At 42.1% G+C, this 11,527-nt stretch overlaps 1 protein-coding gene across 1 annotated transcript; it reads left to right on the top strand.

Moving 5' to 3' along the window:
• The first annotated feature begins 8,187 nt into the window (after positions 1-8,187).
• Positions 8,188-11,462, top strand: LOC129839820 (tripartite motif-containing protein 65-like). Its single transcript, XM_055907479.1, has 4 exons — positions 8,188-9,114; positions 9,345-9,446; positions 9,592-9,730; positions 10,755-11,462. Exons 1-4 carry the CDS (start codon positions 8,809-8,811, stop codon positions 11,309-11,311), a joined length of 1,104 nt encoding a protein of 367 aa, XP_055763454.1. The 5' UTR covers positions 8,188-8,808; the 3' UTR covers positions 11,312-11,462.
• The last annotated feature ends 65 nt before the right edge of the window (positions 11,463-11,527 follow it).

Below are 11,527 nucleotides of genomic sequence, written 5' to 3'. Positions count from 1 at the left end.
CTGGTGGTAAAGGGCTGGAGACACGCACCATATAGCTAGTGCGTGGAGGAGGCACTGGTGGTACTGGGTTGGGGCGGGGAGGTGGCGCCGGAAATACCGGACCGTGCAGGCGTACTGGCTCCCTTGAACGCCGAGCCTGCCCAACCTTACCTGGTTGTATGCTCCCCGTCGCCTGACCAGTGCGGGGAGGTGGAATAACCCGCACCGGCCTATGTAGGCGAACCGGGGACACCATGCGTAAGGCTGGTGCCATGTACGCCGGCCCGAGGAGACGCACTGGTGACCAGATGCGTTGGGCCGGCTTCATGACATACGGCTCAACGCTCAGTCTAGCCCGGCCGATACGTGGAGCTGAAATGTACCGAACCGGGCTATGCACGCGTACAGGAGACACCGTGCGCTCTACTGCGTAACACGGTGTCTGCCCGTACTCTCGCTCTCCACGGTAAGTACAGGGAGTAGGCGCAGGTTTCCTACCTGACTTCGCCACACTCCCTTTAAGGCCTCCCCCAAGAAATTTTTGGGTTGTACTCACGGGTTTCCAGCCTTGTCTCTGTGCTGCCTCCTCATATCGCCTCCTCTCGGCTTTAGCTGCCTCCAGCTCTTCACGAGGAAGGCGATATTCTCCCGGTTGAGCCCACGGCCCCTTACCATCCAGTATCTCCTCCCATGTCCATGAATCCTGTGTAGGTAGGTCCTGTTGCCGCTTTCCATGCCGCTTGGTCCTATAATGGTGAGTAATTCTGTCACGGCTGTCGCTTTCCTCATCCTCAGATGAGGTGAGGAGAGAAGGATCTTCAGACCAAAATGCGGAGTCAGGGAAATAAGCCATCTTTATTACAAATACGACGGCCACTAAACAAAACAAAACACTTTCAAAACTTACACAAAATAACAAAACGTAACGAACGGAACCTGAACATAAACTTACATCGACAAACGTAACTCACGAACAGGAACGTTACATCGAAACGTACGAACAGCCAAACAGCCCCGATAGTGAATAACATCGAACACAACGAAGACATCACAGGAGACACATGTACTCCACACAAACCCATATACTATACAACAACCCCTTTACCATAAAAAACACCCAAAACCAACAAAACACAAACATTCCCCATGTCACACCCTGACCTAACTAAAATAATAAAGAAAACAAAGAATACTAAGGCCAGGGCGTGACACTCAGGCTAAAGAGGCTAAACGAACTGAAGAGCTGCCAATGTGGACCAGCACTGGTAATCATTGCAAATCACCATTATCCAGGGCACCTTGCAAAACAGTGACAGGACTGACTATTATGAGATGGGAACTGATGTCATTGTCGGGGACATTGGGAATGTAATAAATACTTTCTATTAATAACTAATGTGTATCTACACTGAGTGTATAAAACGTTAAGGACACCTGCTCTTTCCATGACATAGACTGACCAGGTGAATCCAGGTGAAAGCTATGATCCCTTATTGATGTCACTTGTTAAATCCACTTCAATCAGTGTCGATGAAGGGGAGGAGACAAGTTAAATAAGGATTTGTAAGCCAATGGAGAGATGGATTGCTTATGTTTGCCATTCAGAGGGTGAATGGGTAAGACAAAATATTGAAGTGCCTTTGAACAGGATATGGTCGTAGGTGCCAGGCGCACCAGTTTGTGTCAAGAACTGCAACACTGCTGGGTTTTTCATGCTCAACAGTTTTACGTGTGTATCAAGAATGGTTCACCACCCAAAGGACATCCAGCCAATTTGACACAACTGCAGGAAGCATTGGAGTCAACATGGGCCATGTTGGGCCTGCATCCCTGACACCTTGTAGAGGCCAAGACCCGATGAATTGAGGCTGTTCTGAGGGGTGTTCCTAATATTCTGTACACTCATTGTAAATAGAAAGCGAGACAGTGCGATACAATACTTTAATGTATCTAGTAGTTTGTTTTTTGTATAACACAGTTATTTTATAATACAGTGTTTTATTATCTTTGTGTTGATTGCAGCCTACTGTTATTTAAATTATTTTGTATGTCCTGTCTGTGTCATTGTTACATATGCCAATAGCACACACCAGGAAAAGTGAGTTAAGCATTATTTATGTCCATATAGAGTACCTCTTGTGGCTCAAGAGGAAAAATATTCTTTAAGTTGTTATTATACCTGTGACACTGTGATAACTACAGTAGCCATTACATTCTTTACGACAATGTATACATGTACAAAGAGGCTGTTGTGGAAATTCTTACACAGGGACACTCAAAGTCAGTCTTAATATGAGTCATTGTTTATTGTCAGCGCCTTGGAGAGGTTCCAACCAACTCAATGCACCATAGTACACAGGTCAATCAGGAGCTCTGCTGGGGCAGTCCCAGCAGTTATCTTATATACGGCTATACACATATAACATAATTCATTAATCATTACCGTTTCATTCATGTGACCGACCAATACTGGTTCACAACATGTGACAGACCAATACCTCACAAGGTATTGTTCTCAAAATAAGGTCTGGGCATACTGCCAAATTGCAGCTACTGATAGTGAGGATTCGTTCAGTCAGGCACTTGTATGAACACAGAAATTGGTTTATAGAACAGCACATGAATAGAACACAGAAATTAGTTATAAGCACAAACATTAAAATTGCCATTACAAAGGCAGTCCCCACCTTTGCCAGGATGTTAAGGATGTTGCTCTGGGTGGCCAGTCCACAAGAGCAACAGAACATCCACCAACTTCCTGAGACAAATCAAATGCTCCTTTAGACCTGCATGCGGTGGTGCCTCACAGAGACTGGAGAACAGCCAGCAACACTGCCCCCACACCACTCTCCACCACTTCTCTCCCAGGAACTGCATGTACATACACTGAGCTATGCCCAAACCGTACTCAGTCAAAGAGGCACAATGCAGATTTTGGAGCCACACTGTCCTCCACACCAACCTCTTCAATTCCCCCTACAACCTCTCTCCTATGCTACCATACCAGGCCCACCTCCGCACAGCTTAACCAGACCTGGTCCATCACAGCACTGCTCAACCAGACCCGGCCCACCTCCGCACAGCTTAACCAGACCTGGTCCATCACAGCACTGCTCAACCTGACCGGGCCCATCACAGCACAGCTCAACCAGACCTGGTCCATCACAGCACTGCTCAACCTGACCCGGCCCATCACAGCACTGCTCAACCAGACCCGGCCCATCACAGCACAGCTTAACCAGACCTGGTCCATCACAGCACTGCTCAACCTGACCCGGCCCATCACAGCACATCTGTTACACCCTGATCTGTTTCACCTGTCCTTGTGCTTGTCTCCACCCCCCTCCATGTGTCGCCCATCTTCCCCATTATCCCCTGGGTACTTATACCTGTGTTCTCTGTTTGTATGTTGTCAGTTTGTCTTATTTGTCAAGTTAACCAGCGTTTTGTCTCAGCTCCTGCTTTTCCCCAGTCCCTCTTTTTCTCGCCCTCCTGGTTTTGACCCTTGTCTGTCCTGACTCTGAGCCCGCCTGCCTGACCACTCTGCCTGAGCCTGCCTGCCGTCCTGTATCGTTGCCCACTACTCTAGATTATCGACCCCTGCCTGCCTTGACCTGTCGTTTGCCTGCCCCTGTCGCTGTAATAAACATTGTTTCTTCAACATAGTCTGCATTTGGGTCTTACCTGTTCCCTGATAAGATCTCTACCAGACCAGGCCCACCTCAACTCAGCCCAGCTCTACACAGAACCGAACACTACCATAGGTTCTGACAAAACACTGTTTTGACAAAACACGGCTACTATGACTGACCCCATTTTGGTCGACTGAGAAGTCTCAAATATACAGTACCAGTCAAAGGTTTGGACACACCTACTTTTTCTTTCTTTTTTACATTTTTTTTACATTGTAGAATAATAGTGAAGACATCAAAACTATGAAATAACACATATGGAATCATGTAGTAACCAAAATAGTGTTAAACAAATCTAAATATATTTTAGAATTTAGATTCTTCAATGTAGCCACCCTTTGCCTTGATGACAGCTTTGCACATTCTTGGCATTCTCTCAACCAGCTTCACTGTGAATGCTTTTCCAACAGTCTTGAAGGAGTTCCCACATATGCTGAGCACTTGTTGGCTGCTTTTCCTTCACGCTGCCGTCCAACTCATCCCAAACCATCTCAATTGGGTTGAGGTCGGGTGATTGTGGAGGCCAGGTCATCTAACGCAGCACTCAATTCGACCATGAAGGCCTGATTCACTCAGTTTTCTCTGAAACAGTTGATGTTGAGATGAGTCTGTTACTTGAACTCTGTGAAGCTTTTATTTGGGCTGAAATCTGAGGTGCAGTTATTATAATGAACTTATCCTCTGCAGCAGAGGTAACTCTGGGTCTTCCTTTCCTGTGGCAGTCCTCATGAAAGCCAGTTTCATCATAGCACTTGATGGTTTTTGCGACTGCCCTTGAAGAAACTCAAAGTTCTTGAAATTTTCCAGATTGACTGACCTTCTTGTCTTAAAGTAATGATGGACTGTCGTTTCTCTTTGCTTATTTGAGCTGTTCTTGCCATAATATGGACTTGGTCTTTTACCAAATAGGGCTATCAAATGTATACCCACCCTACTTTGTCATAACACAACTGATTGCCTCAAATGCATTGAGAAGGAAAGAAATTCCCAAAATGTACTTTTAACAAGACACAACTGTTGACTGAAATGCATTTCAGGTGACTACCTCACGAAGCTGGTTGAGAGAATGCCAAGACTGTGCAAAGCTGTCATCAAGGCAAATGATGGCTACTTTGAAGAATCTCACATATAAAATATATTTTGATTTGTTTAACACTTTTTTTGGTTAATACATGATTCCGTATGTGTTATTTTATAGTTTTGATGTCTTCAATGTTATTCTACAATATATAAAATAGTAAAAATAAAGAAAAACCCTTGAATGAGTTAGGTGTCTAAACATTTGACTGGTACTGTATTTTTCTTTTCACAGTACACAAGACACCCATGTGATTCGTGCCTGTCTCAGTGGACTAATCAATTGCTGAGGCCACGGAACGGGACAGTCCATCATTCTAAGATACAGTTGAAGTCAGAAGTTTACGTGCACCTTAGCCAAATACATTTAAACTCAGTATTTCAGAATTCCTGACATTTAATCCCAGTAAAAAATCATCCCCGGTCTTAGGTCAATTAGGATCACCACTTTATTTTAAGAATGTGAAATGTCCGAATAATAGTAGAGAGAATGTTTTATTTCAGGTTTTATTTCTTTCATCACATTCCCAGTGGGCCAGAAGATTACATACACTCAATTAGTATTTGGTAGCATTGACTTTAAATTGTTAAACTTGGGTCAAATGTTTCAGGTAGCCTTTAACAAGCTTCCCACAATAACTTGGGTGAATTTTGGCCCATTCCTCCTGACAATGCTGATGTAACTGAGTCAGGTTTGTAGGCCTCCTTGCTCGCACACGCTTTTTCAGTTCTGCCCACAAATCTTTTATGGGGTTGAGGTCAGGGCTTTGTGATGGCCACTCCAATACCTTGACTTTGTGGTCCTTAAGCCATTTTGCCACAACTTTGGAAGTATGCTTGGGGTCATTGTCCAGTTGGAAGACCCATTTGCGACCAAGCTTTAACTTCCTGACTGACGTCTTGAGATTGTTGCTTCAATATATCCACATCATTGTCCTTCCTCGTGATGCCATCTATTTTGTAAAGTGCACCAGTCCCTCCTGCAGCACAGCACACCCACAAACATGATACTGCCATCCCCGTGCTTCACGGTTGGGATGGTGTTTCTTTGGCTTGCAAGCCTCCTCCTATTTCCTCCAAACCTAACGATGGTCATTATGGCCAAACAGTTCTATTTTTGAATCATCAGACCAGAGGATATTTCTCCAAAAAGTACAATGTTTGTCCCCATGTGCAGTTGCAAACCGTAGTCTGGCTTTTTTATGGCGGTTTCAGAGCAGTGGCTTCTTCCTTGCTGAGCGGCCTTTCAGGTGATGTCGATATAGGACTCGTTTTACTGTGGATATATATACTTTTGTACCTGTTTCCTCCAGCATCTTCACAAGGTCCTTTGCTGTTGTTCTGGGATTAATTTGAACTTTTCGCACCAAAGTATGTTCATCTCTAGGAGACAGAACGCATCTCCTTCCTGAGCAGTTTGATGGTGTCATGGTGTTTATACTTGCATACTATTATTTGTACAGATGAACATGGTACCCTCAGGTGTTTGGAAATTGCTCCCAAGGATGAACCAGACTGGAGGTCTGGTTCAAAATCAGATTTCTTTTGATTTTCCCATGATGTCAAGCAAAGAGGCACTGAGTTTGAAGGTACGCCTTGAAATACATCCACAGGTACAACTCCAATTGACTTAAATGATGTCAATTAGACTATCAAAAGCTTCTAAAGCCATGACAACATTTTCTGGAATTTTCCAAGCTGTTTAAAGGCACAGTCAACGTAGTGTTTGTAAACTTCTGACCCACTGGAATTGTCATACAGTGAATTATAAGTGAAATAATCTGTCTGTAAACAATTGTTGGAAAAATTACATGGTTCATGCACAAAGTAGATGTTCTAACCGACTTGCCAAAACTATAGTTTGTTAACAAGAAATTTGTGGAGTTGTTGAAAAACGAGTTTTAATGACTCCAACCTAAGTGTATGTAAACTTCCGACTTCAAGTGTGTGGGCTACTGAAATTGTATATGGTTATAATATGTAAGAACAATGGTGCAACTTGGGTTACAAAATTCCTGTAACTTTCAATAAATTGCCTGTTTTTTCTGAAATCCCGGTGGGAGGATTATTGTTAAATTAAATATGGAGGACATCCAGGTGGTTGACAGCCTCACTGCTGACGTCACCCACAACGATGCTTCTGTTTCTCCTCATCTCCTTTCTTCATCCTTCTTCACACTCCAACCCCCCCATCCCAACCTAACCTGCCCCCACCCCGAACCAATCTATTTTGGTTTTCAGTCAACTTTTATTGCATTTAATTTGAATGTGTTTTTAATCTTCATTGTAACCACAATATAATTATGTCTAATGTTAGGATTTATGTTTATGCACTATAGCCTGCTACCATATTGTATGAAGATGAATATTGTTTTGTTACACACACACACACACAAACAATACAGATGTATGTGTGTAAAGACTGACCAACATTGAGTGACAGGCCATAAAAGCTGTGGTCAATCTGGAGAGGGGAGGGGTGCATATCTCCAGGCCAACCAGGGAGGTTAGAGCACTGGACAATACCATATTAGGAACTGTTTGAGTGTAGAATCGACGGGAAGACACAAGACGGACCTATTCTACGCAACGACCAGATGCGGACATCTGAGAGAAGGGGACCAGTACAGGCGATAGGCTGAGCAAAGTTTAAACCGCGCTCAGCCTCTACTGTGATAGGCCAACAGACGTCATCACGGTATAAGAACAGTTCCCTGTTTTACCCTGCGAGTTGATACAGCGGAACCGTATATACGAAAATTGCATTTGCCATTTATTGTTTGCGTTAATTAAACATAATTAAAGAAAGTTAGCAGACCTTGCTTTTTATTTATCCTGAAACCGGATTTTTTACACGCAGCGTTCACACTAATGAGGGTCACTTTCATAGTCACTTTATAGATTTAGAATGATCATCACATGTCATAGAATTCAACCACAGATGCAGGGGTTTAGCAGTTCAACTTCAGTACTAGTCAATTAATCACTGACTGACTTTCAACTCAGAAGTGAGACAACCAAGGCAACGAAGCCAGCAGGGGGGCAACTGTGACATTGACATCATGGAAAATGTCAATGATGGCAATATTGTGAAGGGGAAAGTGAACACTGTGCCAAATGTGTAAAACCACTCTGATTACCTTAAAGGTCCAATGCAGCCGTTTTTATCACAATATCAAATAATTTCTGATAACAGTTATGTCCCTTACTATGATTGTTTTCAATTAAAATGGTAAAAAGAATAAAAAAAATCAAGCAACAATTATGCTGCGAGTGGCCTGAGTGGGAGAGGAAAACTGAAAACTACCTGTTGTTGGGAGAGAGGTTTGGAACTCTCTTTCTTATTGGTCTATTAACTCATTTACCGCTTAGTGACGTCACCAGCTTGGCCAAAAGTCCATCCCACCAAAACAGGCAGACATTTCAGGCGGTCTTTTAAAACGGCTCTTACACTAAAGGTGCATTATTATAATTTCCACAACTGCAAAATATTACTCCAACCATTTAGTGTGGAAATATATATACAACATTTAAATCACGTTTTTGACTGCACTGAACCTTTAAAGCAAAAAAGTGATCTGCACATCGTACACTTGAGAATACCAGGTTGGGCAAAAGATACAATCAGCAATCAGGTGGCAATGCAACCATGCTTTCAGTAGGAGATACATTTCTGGTTATAGACCGTTTTGAGGTGAGTGAATATATTAACCAGAAACATGGCAGGCTTGGAAAGTGTCAAAATTTTTAACAATTATAATACAACCAACAGACGTTATACACGACAAGTCTACAGTTGCATTCATTGACATATTCTAATTACACCTCTCTAAGCAATGAGTATAAGCCACACACACACACACACACACACACACAGACTGTATTTCCCTGCTTTCAAACACACACACATAAAGAGAGAGATAATTAATTAGGTGATGTTTATTAATTAGGTACATGTATTTTTTCTTCGAGAGGGAAAATCCCGTTCAGGAAATTTGCAATCTGTGTTACTGTATTTTCGGTTTCAATTCATGCATTCTAGCCTACACACCGAATCGCAATGGCGTTACTACTTGAAGAACTTCTTACAGATATAGAAAATTGTCTCACGTGTTCAGTATGCTTTGACATTTTCACTGATCCAGTGACTTTAACTTGTGGCCACAGTTATTGTATGAAATGTTTAGAGGATTGTCTACGTGGACAAGCGAAGACGAAGAAGGATTGTCCCGATTGCAGAGGAAAAATTCGACCAGGTTTTAAACTGCATAAAAATGTTACACTTTGTAACATCGTGGATGTTCATTACGACCATAAACGTTTTGCATCCACTGAAGAATTTACAAAAGGACATGAAATGGAAGCAGTAAGTTATTTTCGTTTTTTTTAATGAACAGAGCATGCTTATTGACTCCTGTCACGATCAACGTCGCTACATAATAACACGGAATTTTAAATAGGAATAAATCAGGTTGGAGGATTCACTTTTATGTTTTACCATAAACAAGTGCACAACTGTAAATAACTTTATAAAAGTTATCAAATAGTATAAATAGTTTAATTGTATTATATGATATTACATTATATAATTGTCAGGACTTCAAAGAGGATAAAGCTGAAGAATGTGTGGCCTCACACTCACAACAGACTGATATCAACAGACCATCTGAGCTTGGAAGTACTGTTCAACAGCAACAGGTAAACTTTCCAGATACAGTATTTACAGTAGGCTACAACTTCCTCCTTCTTAGTAGGTTTTCCTTTTTAAAGAACATATTTTTTAAAGATCATATTTTTTAAAGATAATTTTCATGCTCCTGTGTTGTGTTATCTTGTCATATAGATGGAGGACCCTGTTGTTATAAATGACACAAGCTCAGAAGTGACAGATGACAGGTGTCCTGATGTCCCAGACTCCCATGATGGTCGGGTTCAGGAGTTGCCCATCTCCCCTCCCTCAAATGACAGAAACAGGGCTGAAGGTAGACTGTAGAATTTGTCCTATTCTTGAGTCTCATGTGAATATTACTCCTTATATTGTACTGAATACTGTAAATATAATGTGCTGTTTTCACCAATCAACCACTAGATGGGGTAGCCTATATACAATATAGCCATTCAACTATATCTGTGTCATTAGAGTACATCAGATACCAGTGGTGTAAACTACTTGAATAAAATAACTGTAAAGTACTACTTAAGTAGTTTGGAGGGGGAGGGGGGGGGGGGGGGTATCTGTACCTAACTTTTTATATTTTGGACTACTTTTACTTCACTATGTTCCTAAATAAAATAATGTACTTTTTACTCCATACATTTTCCCTGACACCAAAAAGTACTGGTTACCTTTTGAATGCTTAGCAGGACAGGAAAATGGTCCAATTCACACACGTATCAAGAAAACAATCCAGGTCATCACTACTGCCTTTGATCTGGTGGACTCACTAAACACAAATACTTTGTTTGTAAATGACGTTGGAGCGTGCCCCTAGCTATCCTTCATTTAAAAAACAAAACAATTGTGCTGTCTAGTTGGCTTAATATAAATAATTTGACATGATTTATACTTTTACTGTTGATACTTAAGTATATTTTAGCAATTACTATTAATTTTGATACTTAAGTATATTTAAAACCAAATACTTTTACTCAAGTAGTATTTTACTGGGTGACTTTCACTTTTACTTCAGCCATTTTCTATTAAAGGAAAACTCCACCCAAAAACTATCTTTTGGTATTTGCAAAATGCATCATACAGGGATGATTTCTGTATTTGCTGACAAGCAAAACATTGTGGGACTTTGTCAACAATGAACTAATGAGACAAATACCAAAATACAGTTTTTGGGTGAAATGTTCCTTTAATGTATCTTTACTTTTACTCAAGTATGACAATTAGGTACTTTTTTCCATCATGGTCATATACAGTAGGCTGAAAACTTTAGTACATTCATCTAATGACTTCAAGCTAACATTTTGTCCATATCTGGCCATGTCTGTCAACAGGCTTCGCCCCTCCACCCCATCCCCTGCCTGGGGCCAGCTTCTCCTGGCTCACCTTCAACCCAGCCCAGGGCCACAGGTGCCTGAACTTCCTACCCAAAGAGCACAAAGTGGTGACCAAGAGGACGTCCTCTGCATGCCACGACGGCCGCTTTGACAACAGCCAGTGGATGGCGGAGCAGGAGTTCAGTGAAGGCTGCCACTATTGGGACGTGGATACGTCGGCGAGCGTGGGCTGGGCTGTCGGGGTTTCCTACCCCAACATTGGCCGCAGAGATAAGCTGGGTCGCACAGCTAACTCCTGGTGCCTGGAGTGGAGCAGTGACAAGCTGTGCTACTGGCACGATAACATAGGGGAGTTTATCAAACATGGCTGTCCCAGTATCGTTAGACTGGCTCTGGATATGACGAATGGGACCTTGTCGTTTTATAGCCTGTCTAACAGTCAGACTCTGCTGCATTGTGTGGAGGAGGGATTCACAGAGCCAGTGAGGCCAGTCTTCTGGCTGTTTGGGCTGGAGCTAAACAATGCTCTGTCCTTTCCTCCTTGGGTGTCATAAGGTGATGTGAGGATGGGGACAACATAAAGAGTTGTCTGTTTATCAATGAGAAAATAAAATATTTAGTACTGAATATATTTAGCACAATATTCCTATTAGAGGTCAAAATAAAATGACAATCACCTATATTTTTGTAGGTTGCTTTTTTATTTCACCCAAAGAATGTATGGAGTTTTGCGTTGTTATAGTAGCTGTACAATATTTGTCCCCTCGCGC

Source organism: Salvelinus fontinalis, chromosome 40 (genome assembly GCF_029448725.1).
Source record: "Salvelinus fontinalis isolate EN_2023a chromosome 40, ASM2944872v1, whole genome shotgun sequence".
Lineage (NCBI taxonomy): Eukaryota > Metazoa > Chordata > Actinopteri > Salmoniformes > Salmonidae > Salvelinus > Salvelinus fontinalis.
This window is presented reverse-complemented; position numbering and strand designations above follow the sequence as displayed.

Bases quoted from the DNA above. Each gene is read 5' to 3' on its own strand.
- LOC129839820 (XM_055907479.1), top strand. From the start codon at position 8,809: ATGGCGTTACTACTTGAAGAACTTCTTACAGATATAGAAAATTGTCTC. The intron at 9,447-9,591 runs GTAAACTTTCCA...CTTGTCATATAG, and splicing joins GTACTGTTCAACAGCAACAG to ATGGAGGACCCTGTTGTTAT. The intron at 9,731-10,754 runs GTAGACTGTAGA...GTCTGTCAACAG, and splicing joins TGACAGAAACAGGGCTGAAG to GCTTCGCCCCTCCACCCCAT.